The 25,846-nt window shown below is 38.1% G+C and overlaps 1 protein-coding gene across 1 annotated transcript in view; it reads left to right on the top strand.

The window, feature by feature from the left end:
- The first annotated feature begins 308 nt into the window (after positions 1-308).
- SYNPO2 (synaptopodin 2) overlaps positions 309-25,846 on the top strand; it is a 78,225-nt gene continuing 52,687 nt past the window's right edge. Inside the window, exon 1 of the mRNA XM_010225945.2 lies at positions 309-501. Coding sequence (XP_010224247.2) covers positions 397-501 — 105 coding nt within the window. The 5' untranslated portion in view covers positions 309-396. The remainder of the gene's footprint in view (positions 502-25,846) is intronic.

Genomic DNA, 25,846 nt, shown 5'->3' with positions numbered 1-25,846 from the left:
AGAGAAATCAGAGTTTACACTAAAGTAAACTCACATCCTAAACCTTCACTAGGAGTTCTGCGCTAGTTTTTGCTGTTCTGATTTGGCTGCCACAAGAGACCCATGTTCCAAGGCAGCCCCTTCTGCCCCGCGGGCGGCTCTTTGTGCTTCCCCGGCGTTACTCGCTCGAGGGCCGAGGTGGGCTGAGCGTGCAGAGCTGACGACAGAGTGGGCCGAGCCCTTCGTGGGCGAGAGCTCTCCCGCTGCCGTGAATGAGCGCACTAGGCAGCGCAGCGGCAGCAGCGGCGCGGCGCTCTGCTCTCGGCCTGGCACGCAGACCTCAGGCTCGCTGAACAGCTGCGAGGCAACTTTTCCATCTTCTTCTGCATATGAACACTGCCTAACTGCAGCTCGAAAATGGGCACAGGGGATTATATCAACATTGCTATGAGTGGAGGGGCGCCTTGGGGCTTTAGATTGCAAGGTGGCAAGGAGCAAAAGCAGCCTTTGCAAATCGCCAAGGTAGGATCATGAGATAAAGATGTTTTCAGTGTTGTGTGGCAAGGAGGAGAGAGGACAGGGGTCTCTGACAAATCTTACTGTGACGCTTGTTTGAATCTGCTAACGTGTTTTGCAGAACTTCTACAGATGCTGATTATGCTTGCTGTTAATAAAAAGCAGTGATTATTGTTAGATAATTTTCAAGTATTGCAAATATTTCCTTGAATTTAAAAGTTTTTGAAACTGTGAGGTGATACGTGCTGCCTTTCTGCTCCTATTTGATATGCTCTGTTTTTGAAAGCACACAGCATATCACCAAATTTAATCTCATATTAGGAAATGCTGTTTGTCATCTACTTACACTGCTTTTTATACTCTAGGCATAAAATAAATACGGTCCTATCATGAGAAAATGTTCTTACTATTTTGGGAATCCTGGAAGGCATTACACTGAGCTATCTCTGTTTTTGGAAAGTTATCTGGTCTTAGCAGCTTTAATAGATACCAAACTTTCCCTCTTGGTATTTCATGAACAACACTGAAAGTTGCCGAACATTTCATAAATTATCTCTATGTATGAAGAGGGAGATGAGAGAGGAAAAAAAAAACAGAAATAGATGTTTCTAATAAATGCAAAATATACCCCCAAATATAACCCAAATTATAAAACCAAAACCTTTAAAACGTAGTTTTGCTGAAAAAAAGTGCTCGTTCCATCGCAACAATGAAGATTTGTCAGGGTCATTAAGGCTTATGTAACTGTATGGTGCCGCGCTCTGCTCTCCTGGACAAGGGGGACGAATGTGCAGAGCCCTGTGGTCAGCACATTGCCACTGGCTGGAGCAGCACTGGGGCTGATCACCACACAGTTCGTTCTGCCTTGTTAGCTGGAGGGCTAAAGATTAAAATGAATCTTAGGCCAAAAAAAAAGGGGGGGGGGAAGAAAAAAAAAAAAAAAAAAAACAAGATGACTATGGAATTGCAAGTCACTTTTTTGTATTTTGGTAATCCAGTATGTTTATTTTTCTTAAGTTTTTCATAGTTTGATATACTCTTTATGTCAGTAATTTAATTATTCATGTTCTTACTCTTAAAGGAATTTTTAAGTTTATACACTTATTAGTTAGATACAGTAAACTTACTGGATCAGTTACTTTTTCACAAATGTGCAAGTATACCTCATTTGCAAAGAAAGTCTTCTGAGCTCCTGTATCAAGAAAATAACGTCTTTCATTACAATTTTGAGTGATTTTCAGCCCATAATACTAATCATATTCAGTAATAGAGCTGTGATTTATTGAGCATATGTATCATTTTTGCTTCCTAATGATGAATTTTTTGCTTGTTTTGATACTTTGCAAAACTTGAATGTGTTTAAAAGTGTCTCCTACTGACATACAACTGTTGCTTTGCAAGTAAATCCATTGATAATAGATGATAGTGGAATCCCGCCATCTAGTGAAAACTTCCAGCTAGAACTTAAAAAATTCTATATTATGGTGAAAGGCAAGTGGCCTTCATTATGTAAAACCAAAAGTAAAAGCACATTAGTTTGAACACAACTCTCTGAAAAAGCTCTAATATTTCACATACAAGTGAGCTAAACTAGTTTTTTTTTCATATTCATATCCTAGAGAGGGCCAGCTGAGCCTAGGTTCTATTTTAAAAGAATCGGTAAAATTTAAGTTTTGAAAACTGGATAAAGGGTAATAGTTGTAATTTACCTCTAATAGGTAGGTTTTGATCTATCAATAAGATATATCTATTCTTAGAAAACATATCAAACACGTGTGAGTTTGTTTTCTTGCAAATGACATCGAGCAATAGGCTAAGCAGTCTGGTACTACAGAACGTGCCCTGCACGAGTGTCCGCATAGGTAAGTGCTACGAACACCTGCAGGGACTTGTGCCTGATGACTTGGCTTATGAATTTCAGATCATTCATTTTGCCACGCTTGTGATTGCGATTGTCCTGGTCAGTGAGATTTGAAAATTGACACTGGTATCTGGCTGAAAAGTGGAAACTTGGAGTCGACAGCCCCAGCTCGCTCGGGGGCTCACTCTCTGGGCTGCAGCAAGGCAAGGGCTAGAGGCTGCAGCCACAGCGTGTGTGACCCTTCCCGGGGAGAGGCAAAGCCTCCCGCTTTCCTTTCGTTACCGAGGAAAACTGAAACTAACAGCACATGGAATACTAAAGGATTGCCCACCTACTGCATAATAATTTTCCTACAGGTGCCAAGATCCCAGAAGCTAGGGTTGCATTTCCCAAACACAGCTGAATTCTTCCTTCTTTTATGTGCAAGGTTCAGTCTCTCCACTGGTGCCTCTGAATGCAGCTGCATGGAGCCAGTGGGCCACTGCCCATTTCCTCCAGGAATGCAGCATTTGAGGAGCAGTGGCTATTTCTGGCCTTGGTGTCCTAGCCCACGGCAGCTGGGAAAGGTGCAGAGGCTCCTTGCGTGGATGCTGAGCTACCCCTTGATGCAGACTAGCATTTGAAAGAAAGTTCTGTGAGTTTTCTACGAACACTTGACAGTAGCAGTTATATTATATATAGTGAAGCTATATTCTGTGTGTTTAATTGAGCTTCCCTGGAGATGATTTTGATTTGTAATGCATTCACAGTGTAACACCATTAAAATATCTGGTTGCAGCAGAGATACATTCTGTTCAGCATATTCCTTACATACGCCAAACAGCAATTTAATGAACTCATTGTTTGCTTCAGCCACAGTCTTGCTGTTTAAGTTTGGGAACTTAACTGCATAGTTCTACTATTCAAGCACTGTAAGTTCCATTACTCAGATCTCTGAGCCTTTCAAAGGAAATTCAATCGTCTTCTCCATACCAGCATCCTAAAATTAAAAATGAACAAATCCTTAAAAATCCCTATATTTGATGATGCTGTAGTTTTTCATGTTTGAGACTTTGGGGAAATTAATGTTATTTAGAAACTGCCTCACATGTTAATGATTTCAGATCAGTTCTGGAAGTACCTGGTCAATGCCCAGTATATACATTGCTGTATACATTACATATACAGTATATACAGTATATAATGTACCCCAGCAAGAAAGTCCACTTCAAAAGGCATTATATTATCCTGTTTTATATCTATGAAAGCATTGATCCCGATCACTCCCTGATTCATCAATGGCAGAACGATATGTAGCTGCATAGAGAAGCACGCAGTCATTTTTATAAAGTGCTGATAGTCCTTGGGTACTATTTCAACTACACTACATTCTTAGCAAAATAAAATAATTCAATTTCTTTAATTTTCATGCCAGTTTCCAGTGCAAAATTACAATCATAATACTTACTCTCTAACACGTCAATTGAATTTGGAGAAAAAAAAAAAGCATATTATCTTATGTAAATGTAAACTATAGTCCTAGTGAATATTTTTCCTATTTCTGAAAGAGAGCTCTGTGGCTTTGCTGCATAGACAGTAGTTCTACCTCTGGCTTAGCAAAGGCATGTGAGGACTGTCTGCCAAACTCTTTCAGATTAGTGCATTTGTTCAGCAAGATTCTCCAATTTCAATTCAAATCTCAGTTTCATCATTTTGGATTCAATAGAACCTGAAATTGAAAGTGAAACTCAAAGGGCTGAAAACTACCTGAGCCAAGGGTGCAAAATGCTGCTGTTTAGATACAAGTTACTCAGAGCTGGGTGTATTTAGAGGCCCAGTGACACTTCCATCAAGGTGACTTACATGTGTAGTCTAGGAGAGAAAGAAATAAGTGACGAGCCATGTGAATACAGCTATGCTTTTGATGCTGAGGCTAGGCCAGGCAAGCTGCTGTCTGGAGAGGGCTGCTAGCAGCCGGCCCATGCACAAAGAACATCACTGCGGCTAGGATTAAGGAAACTCTTTCAAGTTCACATCGTTCTCGTCTGTTTTCCCCACTGGCACATGCTGACACTGCCAGGCAGAAAAACTGGGTTAGCACTAGGTGGGATCTGCTCGCTGCACGTGGGTTGCGAGGAGCGCGTGTGCCCCGCTGCTGGCATGTGCTAGCGCGAAGGCTCTGCCTCCCCACGAGGCGCTGCTGAGGGACCCTCCGGCCTGGGATCGAGCTGGGCTGCTGGCTGCTTCTATAAATGCACTAGTTAATGCACCGTCTAGTAAGGTCTTGCTGTATCCTTGCATGTTTGAAATGAAGGTGCACAGCGGGCTATGGGAAGGCTCAGTACTAACATAACCCTGTTGATATTTCCCTATCTGCATCAACTGACATTTAAACAAAATTTAAATGCAACTGTATGCTAATGTAGGCAGAGCAAGTTGTGTTTCAAACATGCTAGCTGAGCCCTGGCAACTGAGGAGGGGAGTTTAGAGTTGACCTACATGATTTCGAACACAACTTGCCTTACTTGGACTCTGTCAGTTTAAATTTGCTAGCTAATACATTTCCAAACATAGTTGGTTTTCCCAGCCTGGATAAACTCTTATTCTCAAATTGATTCTTCAGACAATCTGATATAGCTTCTATCTGCTAATTTTCAAGAAACCTTCTAAGGCATATTTACTTTTTTTTTTTTTTTTTTTTTTCCACAGGGAATTATTCGGAAGATTGTGGTTTTTCTTTTTTTTTTTTTTTCTGGAAAAGATTTTGAGTCCTTTACTGGCCTTGACCCAACTTATTAACGAATACAACTTTGCATATGTTCAAATGGCTCATTCAGCTTCTATTTATGTAAACGACAAAACTTCCATTGACAAACTGGGAAGAAACAGAGCTTTACAGAGGTTCAGTTAGTTTATTTTGCTAAATGAAGGGAAAAATTAAGTTTTTCAAAACTAACTAAAAAGGATCACTGCTAAGTAACCCTGTTGATGAAAAGCTGTCATTGCTAATTAGAGACAGCAAAACAATGAAGAAAAAATGTTCACACACCTTTACCAGCAAAGGTTTATTTGTGCTTCTCAGCGTTAGCGTTCTGCGTTTTCTCGTTCCAAACTTCTGCATTCCAGCCGTTGTGCCAATGGAAATGTTTAGGACTGAACTCCTACCTACTCATTTAGGGTGCAGGCTGAGCTAACACATGATTGTCTACCCTGCTTTAGATATACAGAGCTACATACCAAGCTGCTTTTGGCATGCTTTCCACAGTCTTTGGGCAACTACAGCATGCTTTGGACAGATGGGAGTCTTCATTTGTGCCTGTTTCTAACAGATACATTTCCAGCTCTTGTGCTAGAAGAATTTTCAATGGGATAGATTGAACAATGTAATTCACACTGATTCAAACCAAACCAACAAAAAAATACAACCCAAAGACTGTATTCCTACTAAATTAGATTAGCTGCTTTGTATAGAGCTTTGTTTCATTGTTCAGGTTCTTTGCTGGAAACACTTAAAACACACTGCATAATTTTTTTTGTTGTTTTTTATTTATTTTCTGCCACTGTATTCTTATAGGGAAGACTTTTGGCTAAGTTCACAATGAAATATCACAACAGGAAATATTGTTTACAGAACTTTAGGATTGTATCAGTTTGTTTCAGAGGATACAGCTTTTCTAGAACAGAAATTATTGCAAGGTATCATATTTTAAGGGTTAAATCCTTACCACTCTATAAAATGTCACTCACAGATCGTTTCTACTTTAAGAGGAACGATTCTATGCCTGCAGCGGACAAAAATGATAACATTTAGATAGCAACCAGTACTTACAAGCACTATTTGCTGTCTGGAAAAAAAATACCAGGGAAAAAAAAAGACCTGGATATCAGCTTACAAGTTTAAAATTTCAGACCTAATGTGCACAATTTATGGAGTTGATTTCTTTTTCCTTTTCTGTAATTTTTCCCATCTGTCCTATTTCATAACAATCTGCAGTTCTCCACCAAGGTGTCTGTTAGGATGAGACTCAAATGCACAGTTGGATTGAAAGACTTTAGTGAGCACCACAATCTAAGTGCTTTTTGTTGGTTACTTGCCTATGTAGTACTATGTCTATGTAGTATGGTACTGAGCACGGAAGCCAAAAACCTTTGAACCATCTCAACACCTTGCTCTCAACGGGGTGCTAAGATCAGCAGGGAAGTGGTTGCTTTGCTTGTTGCTTCTGTGGAAGGAAAACTGCACTGAAAAATCAGCTCTAAGCTCTCCACAACTGATGGGTTTATATGCTGAGCTCCCCATCAGCTGCTGTAGCCCTATCACAACTTCAATATGAGACACTTCCGGTTTCCTGGGATAGGAAAGATAGAAAAGAATTATATTTTGAAATATCAGTTCTTAATCTCAAATCTATCCTATGACCCAGCACAAGGTCTTCTTTCTTGGCTAGTAGGGATACACTATCTACAAGTCTTCCTTCTACTTTCACAGAATGTTATTTTTAATCCTTTATGTTTCTTCTTTGATAACTCCTTTCTACCCCTGGATTGGGGCATCTAATTCACTGGTAATGCTTTGCTTTAAAAGAGTTATGTCATCCTGGACTCTGTAGCTTTAGAATTACTATTTTATAAACTTGCCTTTTTTCAAGTATGTTTCAGAAATATTAGGAATATTATGAAAGTTGATTTTTTTTTTGTAAGCATGTTTTATATTACAGTTCACTAGCAGGCCAACTGATGGATGGCCAAAACTATGAGGAATACAGATAAGCTATGGTTTTACTGATCATGTGTCTTACTGGTTCCACCTGTTTTCTATATGCACAAACATGGCAAGCATGGCAGAAATTGCCGCATTCAATGATTTCAATACATAAAGTTTCTAAAATAAAGATAAGACAGTCGTATGTCCATTTTGGTACTCCATAGTAATAGGGAGAAAAACAAACTGAATGACAGACAAGCATAATTAAATGCGACTAAATATTCCCTTCCTATTACTCTGCCTAATAGAAGGAGTATGAGGAGCTGATTGCCACCTGCAGGCAAAGGTGGGCAAACTGAACCAAAAAGCTGAAATTTCTATAAAGTTGCATTTTTTCCCATGAACTCAATGGGAGCTTTTCCACTGACTAAAAAGGGAAAAACATTGGGTCTTAGTATGTAAACTATAGTGCAGTTATTTAATTAGAAGCTGATATTATGAATAAAAATCCTCATAGGGATGGGTGTAGCAGTCTTAGCTAGAGAACACTCTTTAGTGAAATATTCTGTTTCTAGCAAAAGTCATTCCTTTCAAAGGAACACAAAAATCCTCATAAAAACAGACCTTGGAGTATTCTGATAACAGTATTAAATAATATATTTCTCAAGTTATTCTGCAATTGTGCATTTGATGTCCATGCTGTCTTAGAAGTCTTTGTAAATACAAAGATACTTCCTTGAGTTGAATACATTTCATTCTGTACATTTATGAGAAAACAAAATTGTTGCTAATCAGAAGCACAAGACTGGCATTACTAGAAACTAGAAGTCTTCCTTTATAAAAAACTGATACTGTATGAGTGCAGGGTAAGGGTAGATTTGGGACATGTCTGTCTCGGCTACAAACTTTTACTGGTTGAAGGGACTATTTGTAACTGCCCTCTTTACTCCTTCAGTTCTGACACTAGACAGGCTTGTTTGATTTGAAATGAGCAGGTATTAATTTAAATACTAGACTTTGCTAACTGAGTTTGCTTTACCTGACAACGTAGGCAATAATGATTTGAACAGATCACCTGTAAGATCTGAAGTGTGGACACCTCTGGGACAGGGAGGAACCAGGAGAGGGGAGTGCTAAGCAGCAAGGGGTGACGACCTTGCCAGCTCGCACCACTGCGGTTGGACAAGCAGATAAAGCCACAGAACTCCCCGCGTTGGCACCCACCTATCTTGTTGTAGATGCATCATCAACAGGTTAACTGAGACCCCTTAGAAGGGCTCTAAGGGTCATGCAAAATTTTCTTCTTCTGGAAAGAAAGCATCTACATGGAGATCTGTGTGACCATAGTTATAGCAGCCATCTATACCTGTACAGTTTCAGCTGCTTCCAAGCTGCACTGCATTCAAGGGAAATCATGTCATGAGTTTTATTAGCTTTACTCAACCACTCACTACTCAGTAATGGCCCAAAGAGTTCATATCTCTATTTCTCTGTACAAAGTCCTTGTCTTCTCCGCCAGGAACTGTTGTCCTGCTTTCACCTCACCCTTCCCTCAGAAGTACATTTATTTAACTCTAGAAGTACAGAAGTGACTTAAGTGCTCCTTTCAAAGCTCCTTTCACTGAATATTCCAGCCAAGCAATGCATCAGACCTCAAACCTTGTTATTTGGTTAGAAGAGTGCCCATCACTTTTCAAGATCTTCCTTTGGACCGAAAGAAATACAGAAGGTTTTGTGCTTTGAATGAACTCTCTCATCACAGAAATCTCTGAGCTAGAAGGGCATAACAGATGTGGCTGGAATAGGCTGATCGTCTTGTTCCATAAGCTACATTTTCCTATTTTGCAGAGATCACTTCAAAGTCCAACTGCCAAACGTCACTGATTTAATTACAACAGATGCATATGGAAATAATCCAAAAGGGATAAACAGTTCCATGTATTATCATGAATTCATAACCATCTCCCCACACACTGGAAATATTATTTACAGAGTGCATCATTTAAGACCTGCTTGTAAGATTCTTCAAATCAGAAAAACTAATAAGAATGTTTTAAGTAAATTCTAATGTCAAATTCCTAAGATCTTTACAGACAGGCATCTGTTTGACATTCTTCACTGTGGAAAAAGACCTAATTTTCAGTGTTGTTAGCTTGTGAAATAGCCTCATGCCTAGGAATCAGCATAGTTTCACCTAGATGCTCAGTCAATTGAATGAATATATTATGCAGGTCCTCAAAAAAAGGCATCATTCACAAACAGACAAAACTGCACCATAATAAAATTACATCATTGATTTATGAAAGCAGCATATTACTTCTGAAATATTACTTCATGGGATCCATAGCATCAGCTAAAGATAGCATTGAGATATAGGGGAATATACATACTAGTCATTAAACTGAATGGAAATCACAGCCGGAATACCATTCCCTTTCATGTCTATTGCTGAGTGAATTATCAATGTCTATTTATGTACAAACTGAATAATTATCTTTTCAGAATAACATTGACCTATTATTGATTATCACTAGATGGTGCTCTTATTCACAAACCCAAAAGTTGCAGGTAACAATGTAAAGACAGTTGCGCCTTGCAGAAATCTTGCCTGATAGCTTTGATGGTTTCTTACTTAAGTATTGTGAAACAACGTTTGTCCAGCTCAGTATCTCTTTGACTGAATAATGCACAAGTGCAAATTGGAGAATTAATGTCCTCCAGATAAAAACATATATAAAAAAATCAACAATTATATCAATATCAAATTAATCAAGCTGTACTCTCTCACTGCTTTTGTCAAGCTTTGTCAATCTTGCTACTATCTCCTCTTCTTTCCCTCCTCTCATCTCTAGTTGTGCTTTCAGCTTGCAACATTAGCTCTTCTAAAAACAGGTCATTTTACAAATCAGTTGAAGAACAGTACTCCCATGCACTGCACCAAAAACAAATCCAAGATGGCATCCTTGAGTAGCAAGGATTTTATAGATCTACTTAAGCTCATTTGTATTTGACTAGCCTAAAATTAACAAATCAAAACAGGCCTGATCCAACACTTTCCCACAGCAGAATCTTTCTAGTGATTTTTCTGAAGTCTGATTCAACCCCTAAATGCCACTACATTTCTAAGAGTCATCTCCCACATTGCCCCAATAACACTAGTAAAAGCTTTCTGAATTCTGAGTCACAATTTGTGAGTCTAAAAGGGATTTGACTTTAAAATCTTGTCATTCTAAAAAGCAAGGATTTTCACATTCCTCACTGTGGAGGAAAACACCCCAAAGCTTTAGAATCATAGCTTGTGCTATAACCCAGTGCCAGAGTTAAGATTTTCTTCCTCTGTTTACAGCAACAGTGGAAGGCAGCCCACTGAACCTAAAGCTAATGAGAGGACTATGCATGCCATTCCTTCTGTACTGGCAGGATCAACACCAGGGGAATGATAATTAAGCCTGAGGAGATGGTTATCTCTGGGGCCTGTCATTTTTTTCCAGTGTTACTCCATGAAAAAATGGAGCACTGAAATGCACTGCCTGAGAACAAGGGAGCTGTGATGCATCCTGCTGCAGTGCATCAGGCAGCTCTTGTTTGCTCCCAGCCCGGGTTTGCATAAGAGATCAGGAAAAGATGTAGAAACTTTGGAAATTTGGATAAATTGATACTGGGTGTTAATTGACTGAAGCAAAAACTAAAGGTTCATTGACCTTTCCAAATCAGGCTTGAATTCAAGCCTTTTAGATTTCTGCTTCACCAGGCTCTGAAAAATTAAGCCCTGGCATGATTCAAAAGCTTCTGTGTCTTGGGATAAAAATGGAAAGGCAGCAACTGAGCCATGTTTTAGCACAACCTTAGTTGAAATTGAAAAGGGTGGGAAAGGACTCATTCATCATAGGACAAATACTTTATATTCAGGTATTCTGGGCAACGGCATGGCTATTGAACTTGGATAAAGCCAAACCAAAGTTTTCCCCCAAATGTTAAATTGTTCTAGACCCAAATGTTTTTTATAAAGGTTGGAAAATATTCATTGTTACTTTGCTAATCCTTGGTTTTTTGCTGCTGTGTTCCCTTAAAGGCAAGGAAAAGAGTGACTGGACAAACCATGAAGGGTGAACACAGTGAAAGTCATATCCTAGGGTTTATTTTTTTTGTGTGATTTGTAGTATCTTTTGTATTTTAGCACTATTGTACAGTGCCTTCCTTACTAAGAGAGGAAACAAGATCCTAAGTTTTCTCTGCTTTTATAGTTTTGTAGTACTGCATAAAGCAGTGTTGTAATCTCATGTTACACTGACATGTCAACTCAAACTTACACATCGCCCCAACCAAGCTTAGTTTCATTGAAAAAGCTTTCTTGAACTGTTTGAATCCTCAGGCTTTACCCTCGGAGGGTGCCATACCCGCTGGCCAGGTTATATTTACATGTGCTCAGGTTTCACAGCACGCACTTTCCCATGGCTCCCTTGTGGCCCAGGAAGCCTCTAGTAGTTTCTCCTGCATTTTAACACAATTAGTCACAATCTGAATCACTACCTAAAATACAGATGGTGCTGTCACTGCATTTGAGTAGTCAGAAATATACTTGCCTGACTGCTTTGCTCGGACTTCGACCACAGCTAAGGAGTATTTAAGGCAACATTCTCTCAGCAGCAGGCCTCGACCCCATCCTTTAGCCGATAGTGGTTATGATGATCTAATGACATATCCATGACATGCTGAGCTTGCCATTACCGAAACGTAAAGAGAAAGAAAAGGTAGGTTGTAGACGTGGTCTTTTTCTTCACCCAAATTACTGTATCCTCAGGCATTAAGGAGCCTTTACTCAGGCTCCGAGAATGAGATCTCTAGCAGGCAGATTTCTGCTTTCTTCCATCCAAACAGAAAAGCAGGAAAGAACAGAAAAGCAATCCCCTCTGACACCGTGACACTGACAGGCTCTTGCTGTGTGTGCATTTTAAAAAAATAATTATTATGCTGAAGTTTATAAGAGAAAGGTAATTTTCAGGGCAAAATAATAAAGGGAAAGGAAACTAGGCACTCACTCTGACACTGAATTTATGAAGGCAGTGACCTGTGAAATCTGTTCAAAGGCTACGCAATCCTTAAAAGCACGCTTCCCAGAGTGTCTGGAGCAGATATGAGCAGTGCCTATAACAGGACTTTTCCCTCAAAACCAAGTTAGTGAGAAAGGTGTCAGCAAAGTCATAACCATTTCTGAGGCAATCTGAGTCAGAAAGCCCTCTTTCCGGTCAAAGAGTATACCACACATTTGCACATAAAGCAGCCACACTCCAGGCGTGCTAATATTTTTAGCCTTGTTTTTGCTCATATTTCTGAAACTAAGGTCTATAGAGGTCCCTTCCAACCCCAAGCATTCTATGATAACTGCCTAAAATGCTACTTCATTTTCAGTTGATTTTTAAATGATTTATCATGGAAAGCACTTCTTTTATCACCAATATTCATACGTGACATTAAAGGTTTCTTAAGGAAATAACTATAAACAGTCCAAGCAATGTCATATGTAGCTACACTAATCAACCATTTCAGAATGCAAACACAGAAAGCAAACCCAAAAACACAGAACTGCTCCACATAAATGTCCTTTCAGTTTCTAGCTGTGCTTTCACGTTTCTCCCAGTCTATGCTCTCTTTATTACTGCTTGGTGTTTGGAAGGAGGCCACAGATGACTTTGCTATCAGCACAGGTTTCCTGCAATGCAGTCTTAACAAGGCTTCATGAATAACATACTGCCATATTGTCCCACGCTCCTTCAAATTGTTTTTCCTTCCACTAATAAACTCTGAAAGTAACACAATATATATGAGAGAAGGAGAAGCCTGAGTGATTCCCATTTCCTGTTCTGGTTTGCTTGTGCCTCATCCCTCTAAGCTAGTATTTGACCTCTGCTGGAGTTGGAACACTTTGCATAGATCTAAAGGGAAATACTGCATGGAGAATTTTGTTTTTGTAGTTGCCAATCTCTTAATCTCCAGGAGTGCAAGTATTTACAAAAAGTATCTCTTTTAACTCTGTACAAAATAGAATTTTCTGTTGTATTCTTATGTACTTGTGCACCCTCAAAAGCAAGTCATGGAGATCTGGCACAGCTAGGGTTTCTGCATACTAAAGTGCTTCTGAGGCTCCATACAGCCATAACTTCAGTAGTGAGATACATCCAATAATAGTTGAAAAATATGTAAAATATCTTGTAATAAAGTCAGAGCAATAGAAGCCACACAAAATGAAAAGGAATACAGATACTTTAATTAATATAACTATAGCTGTCAAAAACTTTCTATAAAGACATTAGGATATTCTGAATAGCAAGTAGGCATTTTATAGCCACATGTTAATCTTCTTGAACTAGAGGAGTTATTAAATTAAATCCTTAAAACGCGTAGCTCTTTTTTGTATGCTTATGTATCGCAGATGTTTGATACAACCAAGATTATCATGTTCGTGTGTATGTGCTTGTTTCTTTTGTTGTTATTTTTAGAAAATTCTTTAGGGCTTGTTATTATTCTAACATCTGTGTAAGATCTGAAAATCTTTTTTATTTTAGTCCAGTAGCATTTTTCAGTTTTCTTAATCTTTATTCTGCTATTTTTAGTTTTGGAATAGGAGACAAAAGAAGTCTATCACGACTTCAAGTTCTAACAAAGATTTCGATAAGCTAGACAGAATAGGCCCAATCTCTGTGACATGACCTGCCAGAAGCTGACAGCTGAGGAACTGTAGAGCATTCTCCCCAAAGTCCAAGGGGAATACAGAAAAGCTATGGGGGAGAATACAGCCTTAGCCTGAAGTAACACAGTACTCTTCAAAACTTTATCTTAAGTCTTATAGCTGATTTCTGATGTGCAAGATTTGAAAACACAAATGCTCTTTAGCACCAAAAGCTGGATTTTAATCTAAGTTAAGGCAGTACGATTTTGTCCTGGGTTGTGTACCCACTGATTTAAACATTCCTGGAAGTTTAGTAAAGCATGAAGTCTTTAAGCAACACTCTAACTCAAAGCCCTTATATATGCAAATCCGTTATAGCAATGTCTAAGGTACAGGAAATTTCACACTTAGTGCTTGTCTTCAGGAAATGGAGATATACCTGTACATCATCGAGGCAGGGTCATCTACCTCACTGGTGGGCCACGTCTGACAGATATGCTGCATCTCTGATTCTCCATTGCTTGCTGGAGTTAGTAACTGCAAGGATTTTTGCCTGTCATAGTAAGTAATCTACCTTTATAAAAACATATCCATGCTAAGACTAAAAACTGCATGAAACTGAAATAATATCACTGCAAATTGCAATCCTCCCCCTTTTAGGACTTTGTTCCTTACCAAAACTGAGTGTTGCAGAAAGTTAATGCAGGCCATTCAACACATGGATGTGCCCCTACTGAGCCAATCCCTGAATAACCCTAGCAAGAAATATGCAGCTGGAGGTCCTGACCATCTGCAGCCATTTCACATTAAAAACAGAAATCTATTTGCAGAAAAGAGCCTAATTTTAGTCTCCTAGCCAAATTTCAACCTGTGCCTACTTCCATTTACATTACTTACCCCATGTTGTTTTACTCTCTTTCTTTTTTTTAAGAAAAGGCATTTCTTTATCTCCTAAAACCCACCCTTATTGGTGCTCTTGCTGTAGCATGGCTGCATTGCACTAGTGTAGGACTGCAGCCTTCTGTGTACATGGCTGGACCTGCAAGCCAATACATCTTAAAGCTGGCTCAGATTTTAGTCAAAGTTCATTAAAGCACTTCAGAATCAAAGTAGGAGGGGAGATGCCATATCATACTTGTATTAGTATATAATAATGTTCCAGAAAAAGATAATTTAAAAAAACATAGAAAACATATGTTAAAGAGCTACTTGGAAGAATACTCCAATTTCTCATTTTAGGAATTGTTAAAAATGGTTCTCTTAAAAAAGAACTGGCTCTTTCCCAGCCTCTGTGCTCTTGGATTTCCTCAAAAAAATCAATCTTGCTTTTGATTAATTTATTTTAACAACGCAGAAGACTCTGCTGGAAATCTTCTGCTAACATAAATCTGAATTACAGAGAATGCTGCTGTCTCCACCTCCCTCATAAACAACAGTGCCAGGCATTTGTAGCTAAATGGAGAGTGAAATGATTTCAACAATTCATCTCTGCTTTTGTGTCTGAATTAAACATCAATATTTTCCCCCCCTCTGTCTTTAACGAGTTTTCAATTCTGTTTTTAAAATTTCTGAGTAACATATCCAAAGAAATATTTTAGTAAAAGCAGCAATGTTCATTCATTCTGACAAAGTTTTACTTATTATTGTATTGGTCAAGTATCTGACCCATTTCTCATCTCTCCCTGTCTTCCCCTTGCTCTACTCTTCTCTCTCCATGCACACTTTTCCCTGAAATATGTTGTTCAGGTCTCTAGAAAATCAGAGGTCAACCAGAAAGTCTTCTCACTGCACATGTGGAAGGGAAGCACAGGAAAACCTGGGAGCTCCAATCTGCTTCTACTCTTCTATCCATATTCCTCCCATTTAAAAACAAAACCAACCAAATAAAATAAAAAAACCATACACACATACAAAAAAAAAAAAAAAAAGAAAAAAGAAAAAGACAGTTGTACCAATTTCAAGCCTTTCTAGGCTATGGATAACCTTAACCAGTCTAGGCTTTCAAAAGGGTTCTCATCTGGACAGCTGGGAGAAACATTTTGCTCTAGCCAAATGTGTTGAAGAATAATATCATTACATATGCATGCACTGAGTTTTGAATGCTTAAAACTTTTCCTTCACGTTTTATTAGGGAAGTTTTTATTTATTAAGCTGACAGGAGACTCTTGGAATGACTGAAGGCAGTTTGCAAGTGAAACATGCACTGAGGACACCTAAATACCTGTTCCAGTTTCTCTGGCCAGAAACTGAGAGCAGTTTTCAGAGGCTGGAGCAGTTGTCAGAGGTGTGTGTGACACACAGTCATTTCCCCATATCCTACAAGTTGGTGAATACCCCAGCAATCCAAACATGATAGTTTTCTGGCAACATACAGTTCTTTAACTGAAACTGCTGTGCTAACCTCCCTACACAGCTGCATACTCTTGAACTGTTCTCATTCCACATAAATATCAAATATTCTTTGTTTAAACTTGTTTGTTTAAAATATTAAGTAAAAAGATATCTAACAACTTCCAGGCTGCCTCTTACAGATTTCTGGTAAACTAAATGCTCCTTTGAAATGACAGATGTGTAATTTCAACCGTACCTATACGTGTCAGCATACAGATGCTTTAAACTAACATTAAACAATGTTCTATAGCTACGAATGCTTGTAATCCAAATAAAGTAGGTAGTGGTTTTAGAACTATCAATTCTAGGTTATGGAGAATGTCTTCAAATAGAAATAGAAAGAGGTTTATCATTACAAACAGGTCTCATTCCCTTAAAAGGAAGTTGTTTCTTTTTTCTTCTGCTTCTTTGGAGAACTGGCTACAAACTGGGAATGGTTATTGTATGACTCATTTGAGGAGAATAGTTACAGTGCAAAAAGTTCAAACAGAATTTTAATAAAACAGAACCCAATTACATTCTGTACTGAACATGATAACGGTAGTTTTAAAGAGGAAGATCTCAATTTTCTTCTAGATTGCTGTAAATTTCCATAGGCAATTTAAAAGGAAGGAATTTAAAAGAGTCAGAAAAGAATGCAACATTTACCCCTATTTTCAGCTCTATCCCTGAGTTAGACATCTCCTTTCATAAGCAGACTTTACATCAACTTTATGCTGTTCTGCCCTGGAAGAGCTCCTACAGCCGCTGGTTCAGATCACTGCTGAAAGCACACAACAAATGCAGGAAGCATTACTTGCTTAGCTATGTACAGATAAAGTGACTTTAGTACTGCAGCCCACGTACTTCAGCTCCTCAAAACCCTAACACAGTAAGTCAAACTGGTCGCAAATAATAAAATTATTTCACATGCAACTATATTAGCCACATAAGCAGCTATACTGCACACATTAGACACTGCAAAAGCTACAAGTAAATATCATTGTTTTAGTCCTTGCACTACTTTCTTTCCTGGTGGCTTGAGGATACAGTGGTAACATTTAACAATTTGGTATATTAAATTGAATGTCCACAAACGATTGTGAACATGTTGCTAAAAATTCTGCTTTATTTTGTGCAGCAGCACTCAAGTACCTCACCTCCATTTACAAAAGGGAGGGAAGCCTGTGTGATGTCTCACCAGGTTGAATTTTAATTCGGGTTTATCATTGAACATGCATAGAAAAAGGGCATGCTGGCTGGTGTGTGTATTTTCAAGATGCGATAGCTGGGTGGGGTTTACAGTATGACAGCTGTGTAGCAAGTATTCCATGCTAGACAGAGAAATGCAGATTTTTAAGCGTGGCCCTAGTTATCTGCCTCTTGCTACTGAAGCAAGAGAAATTTGTACGCAGTACTTCAACAGTTCAAATTCAGAGTCTGCTACATATCCCTCTCCCTAAATAGTTAAGTGTTAAGATGTTTTTATCTAAACTCCAGGCAACAGGGTCAGGATACTGCATTTATTGTGATAGTCAACCTAGTTAAGGATCTGCTGAACAGGCTGTAATAACTCTTGTAGGAGAATGGTTTGTCTTTTTAAAGTGTGTGAGATTAGGAGGGCAACCATGCTAATCACAGAGCAAGGCTGCCAAGATTCTGCAGAAACTAGCCATAAGGAAACACAGTATACTGAAAAACATTATTTTGCCTTAAAGTCATAGGCCATCCTAAAGAAACAGGACTTTACAAGATAAGTCAGTTCATGATAAAATACTTACAGTATTATGCAGTCCGAAGAATACCCAGCAAAAATATTTATGATTGCGCGCTATACAAAGATGATTATTTGTTAGTCCCAACACAAAGGTGTTTAAGATTTTTATTCGCCTTTACTGCACATGTATTGTGAAAGTATTTGCTGCATTCATCACTTACAGTCCAAGGCATATTGGGGTGCTCCCTGAGGCATCATTTACTGAGAAAGTGTGTGCACAGCAGTGGCCATTTGTGTAAATTAATACAGGGCCAGGGAGCTTCTCCTCACCCGAGTGCTTCAACAGCAATGAAAACACTATTGCAGAAGACTGAAACAGGGTCTGTGCTTCTTCAAAGGCCTATTTTAGATCTGGTTGCTTCAGGAGTTAAGGGAGACATATTCTTTCTTGCCTCTTCTACTGAGGACTCCTGCTGGACCTTGTCAGAGGGGTCATTGTCATTTAGAAGAAGGACTTCAGATTTCAAAATAACCTATAACTATTGGCTATTATAACCCTAATCAAGGAGATGCAATCCAACAGTCTGTTAATGCTTTCAGATATACCAGATAATTTTCTTCTAAATTGTTACTCATTGATTTAATGGAGAGATTTTCTTAAACAGAAACATCCTGTGCACTTCCTGCAGATTTCCCGCTTAGACTTTTTGTTTGATAGTAAAGTTAGTAAATAGGTATGTTCAAGTAAAAATTTCAGTGGAAAAAATATGTTGATATATGAAAACAGTTAAGAGAATGTCAAACATTCACTTTTCAGAGACTGCTAGGTCATATGTGCCAAAGAATAAGAGCATCGTAAGGAGACACCATAGGCACTCAGTGTTCTTCCAAAAGCATCTTTGTTTTGGGGCAGTATTTTGATACCATAATATCTGCTTAAAAATCAATAATGAAAATGTGCCTAGTTAATTGAAACAAACCAAAACTTATGAAAAAAAGATTTTTGTGGAAAATAGCATAAATTTTGTAACTGTAAAAAAAAATATTCCAAAGAAAGTACAATGAAAGTCTAGAGAAAAGACAGTTTCCTGAATCTGTCTGGAATTTCTACATGAATTCCCTTTTCCTTCAAGGGTTCAAAATGACAAACGATTGCAGAGCTCTCAAAGTTTGCATGCTAAAGGCCAATAGTTTAATTTATGTTTTTCTAAGAGCACAGCAAATGCCTGACAGAGGTCAAACTTCAAATTGAAAAGGGAAGTCATATTCCCTTCACCCTTGCCTTCTCTTTGTGCTCCCATCAACAGGTTTGAGCGCTCCTATAGATTATTTATGTTGCTAGGAGCCAAGGATGCTGAAATTGCACAAAGCATCAGCAGAGCTCCAACTAGTTTTATTTTGAAGACCTAGACTATGTATTTCAGTATGCATAAAAACACAACACTGGTGTCCTATTTCTGATGGCTCAAATTAGTATACAATCTAGCTGTGCTCTCAGACAATCCATTTCAAAACGTGCACTCCTAAAGAAAGGCAACAGTCTGAACACTGGGGTTTAAACCAATGATTATGGAAGATACCTCACAGCTATTTCTTCTGGAGGAAAACTTCCATGCTTACAGTTTAAAATGTTCTTATCCTTGTTTTTTTTTTTTTTTTTCTCCAATCATCAGGACAAATGGAAAATGTTTGTAAGATTTTTTTGCTTTTGTAATATATAGTGATACCTTTTTTGGTTATGACCAATGGGGGCCAGCAAATACATAATTCTTGCCAGAAGTAGAAGTGCCAAATGGCAATCTAATTCATTTTTTGACAGGACGAATACAAGATACAGACATGCCTGTGAAACATTAAGAATTTAAAGTGCAAGACATAGCATGATTAATTTCAAACCCTGTTGTATAACTGCATTAATTACCTTAGACACAGAACAGTCTGATGAACAGAACATGTGTGACAACAAGGGACAAAAAGTATCTGGCCAACTACATACTCCCCAAGCATTAAATATGGATCCCAAACCAAAAAAAGTTAGAAATTATATTCAAATTTCCTATTTAGAATCATACTGGACTTCCACAACATGAGTCTGATACGTGCAAAACTTTGCACATGGATTTTAAGGGTTTTGGATTCTAGGAACAAGTACTTAGCTTGAGACCAGCAGTGTTCCAGCAAACTCTTTTTAGAAACCTGCTTAATTTTCCTGTGAAGGTGACAAGTAGCTCCAGTGGAAAAGCTGTTTTCAGTGACTATTGTACCACATAGAAATCACAGTTGGGGCGGGAGGATGAGTTAGGAATCCAAAAGAGCCTCCTATTAGCATTTCAAGTCAGGATCTAAACTTCCAATGCATCTTTTTTTTTGTAAAAATTTTTGAGTGTGTGACTCACCATTCATTAACTGTAAACCTGTCTTTCATCACAGCTGAAATAGCAAGTGGATCAGTGAACACATTTTCTGCTCAGAGCCTCATCAAATCCTTCACAGATTTGAACATATGTAGCATGCTGCTCATATTTTCTTCTGCATGCACAGAAACGTGAGCATACAACCTCTATCCTTGAATAATCTATTTCTAAATAATTGTACCTTTATCTTAAAAAAAAAAAATCTTCAAACACCTGGCATTGCTTAGGCCCAACTACCTGCTAAGCTGCATTTCTTTTCTACTTTTTTTCTATTCTCCCCTTGTGCTTTTGATCCTTTTTCCATTCCTTCCACATACATCCTCCTCTTGGCAATTTTTACCATGTTAAACAGCCTACTTGTGCTTCTATACTTTTTCATCCTGACTGGAATATACACCTCTTTATTAGGAATTTAAACATCTTTTAGGGATTTACACATCTTTCTTTTAGGAAAAGAACTATATAGGCATATGTGGAAGAGTGTTTTGCAGTAAGATGAGAACCTATATGATGAAAACTAAAGTACTATTTGAGATGGTCAGTGTTATCGAACACGGAAGAATAGTATTTGAAGTGTATTTGCTTTGTTACAAATAATGTCTGCACAAGAATGATGTAGATGATAATGACAGTAGATTAACTTGGTTCACAAGCCTTCAAAATGCTCAGTATGACATTTTTTCATTTATGCAGCTGAGCAAGTTTACTTCAGCCAGCGGGTGGGGGGTCTAAGAGAACTGTTTGGACTGCCTAACAACACATCTGTACAGTTGGGATAGCTTTGAAGATTGCCTGATTTGTTTTTTATAAACCTAAGGCTTTTCTAAAACAATTCAAACATCATTTTCCTCCCCCCTCCACTTGACCACTACCCAGAACAGAGTCAGAAACAGTCATGCAAGCATTTTTATGGCACGATATACTCCTTAGCCATTCAAGTCACAGAACAGCAGTGTACATATATAAAAGATTTCATGGGATTAACTTAAGTCTTACACATTCAAACAACCACCAACCAGACATCTTTGAAAGAGTTTATATGAAACACAGAAGTGGCCAATTTCCAGTGAAAATTACCTATGGTACATTGCAACTGGAAATACCCAATTACGGTATGCTTCAGTGTTTACCTAGGCTTGGTAAAGAGCAGTACAAACAAAAACATACTCACATCCTGGCAATCTACTGCACATTGCACTCTACAACATTAAGAAATGCAACCATCTTGTCCTATTCAGGAATTTTTTTTTGTTTAGATTGCTTTGTTTGGGCTTGATAATGTAACTGCAAGCTGATCCAAAACAACAATAGACTTCGTTCCAAGTGCAGCATTAGGATGCAGTCGCAGATGCCACTTTACCATTTGCCTGTGAAACTGTGTGAAGAGCCTGTTAGACTCTTAAAGTAGTCTCTTGGCAAATACTTCTGCAGAGAGAATTTGCTAGTATTACTGAATTCAACTTAGACATCCAACTGGAAAGCTGAGGCTTCTAATTCTCGCATTTAAACTCCCAAAGACACTGCACAGAAAGCACATAGAAGCTTCCCTATGAAGAGCTACTAGCTGCACTGCTTCCCTCACTGCTGATCACCAAGGGAAGCTGCTGCTGTCCTTGCAAAACCACCACCCTTTTCCCAGAAGCAGCCAGACACCCCAGAGCTTGCTAGACTGTTACAGAGGGCCCTTTCTTTGTCTATTGCACTTTTACCCTTGAGAGCTCTTCTTGGAAAAGCACAAGTCTGCAGCAGACTTTAGGAGCAGGATAAACACATGGCAGAGAGAAAGTCTTGTCCATTTTCTCAAGTAAAGCTTAGCTACAGAACTGTTGCACACCATTACTGCTCAAGAAATCAGATGTGCTTGAACAAGGTAAATTTCTTTTTTTCTCATATGAGACAATGTTCCTCCTTTAAAGTTCTAAAAATTACTTTAAAACACAAATTGAGATATTCTGTTGATATGTGAGTTTTCTTGCTGGTTTTGTTTGGCTTGGTTTTTATGCCTGGTTTCTAACAAAGCATAACTTTCAGTCCACACACATGTCAGCGATGGTCTTATTTGAAACAGCAATTCTTCTTAAGGTGCCTCGCAGGGTGATGACCCCTAATTCCAGACATCCCAGATTTGATTAAAGCCATATGAAAAAAGTTCATCTTTGTAATCACGCACTTAGTGGTATCCCCTGCTTTCTTCAAACACATAAAAAGCTTTTACTAAGACTAACAACTTTGTTTGTCAAATTTTCTCAAATACTGTCTCTGTATCACAATTCATCTCCAAAACATGTAGAAACATGCAAAACATGAAACAATGTGAAGCATTAGATGCCGGGTTAAAAAGAAGATCAAGAATGAAGTATAAAGTGTCGTACTTTGTACTGTTTTAATAGTATACCATTAAAATATACTACATATTTCATATTATATACTATAAACTATATTATAGTATAGTATATACTATACTATATAAATATACTTATTTAATAGACTAAAAGTCTATTTTGCTCTTTCTTCACTCACTTCACATTTGAGGCCATTATACAGAGGAGACAGTATGAGGCCTGTGCTAAGTTTTGTCCTACGAGTGCCTACAGAGTTAGACAAGAAGTAACCTCTCCATGTTGTCTTGGTAAAAGTAGAAAACATCACATCACCACAACATCAAATATATATGGTGCCAGCAAGAATAATTAGTAGTCACAAACATTCTCCCTCAATGTAGAGCAGCCCTTTTCCTCTGTCAAGCGTGCTCCCATTTACCGACTCTTCAGAAGTATTGTCTCTCTGGGGTTATAAGGAGATGGAAGCATACAATCTAGTCGGCTATTCTTGCCCCTCCTAAAAGCAGCTGGCTAGAAAGGAGGAAAAGAAAAAGAAACTGAGAATGCAAGGCCAAAACCACAAAGATCGCTGGGGAATTTGGAAGCTTCATAACGAAAAGAAAAGAGAAAAAAAGTGCAGATAAAGCAGTACACAACTGCCACCACTAGCCAACAGCGCACTCATTAAACAGGAACTTGGCTGGATTTATTACCCATTTTAAAACAAGATCAAAGAAAAGATATAGGACTGTTCAACAAGAAACAAGTAACAGCCCTAGCCACATTAACCTACTGATACTGTGCACTGAAACCCAAATAAATGACTCCAAAACCAGATCATGTTTTTGAGTTCTCTTTCCCTGCAGGTGATCATTACCTTCACCACTACTGGCTTCTTTCTACTTTAGAGATTAGAGATCAGAAGAAATCTTGCTGCTTTGGCCCCCTTCTTGCTCTAACAAGCTTTCACATACACTTTATTAAGAGTTTTTAAGATGTCTAGTGATTATAGTTTTGTGGTTCCCATTTAAATTCCCAGTTCTCTTTTTCTGCTTTCTACAGTGGCTGCCCTGATCAAATACAGGCCTAGTATTAATTTAAGTTTTTGAAACCTCACTAGAGATGGCTCAGTCTAATGGGCTATTCATGGTAACTGATTAATAATTAATAATTTCAGCTTTAATTTTCATATCCACAACTCTTTCTATCTACCTTCTCTCATTCTGAAAAAAAGAAAAAACAAAACAAAAAAGCTACCTAGCACTTAAGTTTCACCAGATTATCACTGTAATTATCACTGTCAGATACTTAGTACTTTCAATAAGACGATAGACGGAGTATAAAATGTACAAAATAACATGCAAATGACCCTGCAACAGGATCATAATATTTTATGTATTACAGTAGTGTTTGTTTTCTGTCTCTTAGCTAGAAAAGTAATGCTGAATGCCATTTTCTTACTTGCTGGAAAGAAAGTACCAAATAACACAGGTTCTTTTCTGACTTTCAGAATAGATACCAATTGATGATTAGATGCAATAATTATCTACTGCCAAACTACTGTATATTAATTACCATATATAGGATAAAATCTTTAGGTCTAAATATAGTTAAGGTAACTTCTATGGCTGGACCTAAGTCCCCTGCAAGAAAGCTGTCAGGCATGAAATCCTCTTCTTCAACGGAGGAGATGAAGACAAAAAGTTTTTTTTTTATATTGATAAATCAGAATCTCTCTTTCAATGTTTCATCATCTGTGTTGCGTTTTATCAAGATTGAAGTGCTAATTACCCACCATACTCAAAGTAGATTCATTATATAAAACTACTAAGCATAATGCTGTCACTATGATTACGCTGTATAAAGTCAGTAGATCCTCTCATGGTTCAAATTCTAGCTGCAAAAATACTTCTGGTACATTGAGACATAACCCACTACTATTGAGACTCACTACAAGCCCTGGAAAATAATTCAATCTTTCTTTCCTTCAATATAGAGCTAGTAACTGTGCCCAAATGATTGCTGAAGTTCTAGAGAGAAAAAAAATAAAAATAAAAAAGAAAAATTAATGAAAAAACACTTTAAAGATGAGAAAGCTACTTAATGCTGTTTTCCAAATTGTGGTTCCGCTTTCTGTGCGAGAGAAGTGTTCCTGTGAAGCTCACCTAAGGGAGCGCCAAATAGCCACAGCAGACTTTCACACTAAGTAGCATAAGTAGCACAAACATCAACAGAAAAAAAAGTAATGTAAAAGTACCTAAGCCCAGTTTCAAACAACTTGAGATTTTTTTTCTTTTTCTTCCTTTCTTTAGTTTTTGTGTGGAATCAAGGGAAACACAACAACATAACATAAGGGAAGTTTTAATTGAATTTTGCAAGATGTGTTTCTGTTCATTCAAATTCATTCTGAATTTTGTTTATATGGGCATATATATAAAAGGCTCTCCTCCTATCAAAAGCAGGTGACTTTAAAGAGCTCTTCTCGTAGCTATTGCATTCTCCTTCCGCAGAGGAACTTTCTGAAGAACCCAAACTGAGCCACTAAAAAAAATTTTAGGATAGCAGAGCTACATCTATGTTAGGGCATGCTAATGTGTTTACCTCCGCTAAGGAAACTTTTTTTCTTTTTCCAGTCAAAACTTCTGGCCCCAAGTAGCCATGTTTTGTAGTATGGACCTAGCCCAAGCTAGAACAAACCATGTACCTAGAGACTGCTCAGAGACCTGCTAAATAAACCACTCATTTTCTCCTATCTAGGCCATACCAAGACATGCATTTTTTTGTTTGTTTGTTTTTGGGAAACATAGGTTAAAACTGAAAGAAACTGAGATCATATAATATGATCTACTGTTGAATGCTAAAACAAGATACTTTGGACATGAACATACCTCCACAAAAGATAAACATTAAGAAAACAGAAGACAGAATTGAGCGTAGGACTTCCTAGCAGCAAAGTGCCGAGTGAGTAAAAATGGTTATAACAATATTATAGTGGTAATAGGTACCATTTTTGACCACATGCAGGTATCTGTCAATGGCATCAGAGAAAAAAGTAGAAACAGCAAGAACAGAGTCTTTAAAATGATAACAGAGCATAACAAAAAGATTGCCTTAATCTTACACAAATAATAATCCCTATGAAGTCCACTGATTTTACATTCTGATGTAAAACTGAGAACAACACTGCGCCAGCTGTCTGGCAGTCTACAGTCTGGTTGAATCTCAGCTACTGCAGATCTACATGTAAACGCTCCACCACAAATCTGGGCCAGAAGTTATTTCCTAATCATAAGTTTATTGTAAGTAATGACAATGAA

The sequence above is a fragment of the Tinamus guttatus genome, unplaced genomic scaffold (genome assembly GCF_059628265.1).
Source record: "Tinamus guttatus ecotype Peru unplaced genomic scaffold, ASM5962826v1 Tinamus_guttatus_pri_ptg000288l, whole genome shotgun sequence".
Taxonomy (NCBI): domain Eukaryota; kingdom Metazoa; phylum Chordata; class Aves; order Tinamiformes; family Tinamidae; genus Tinamus; species Tinamus guttatus.
Note: the sequence above shows the minus strand (reverse complement) of the source record. Positions and strands in the feature narration are given on the sequence as shown.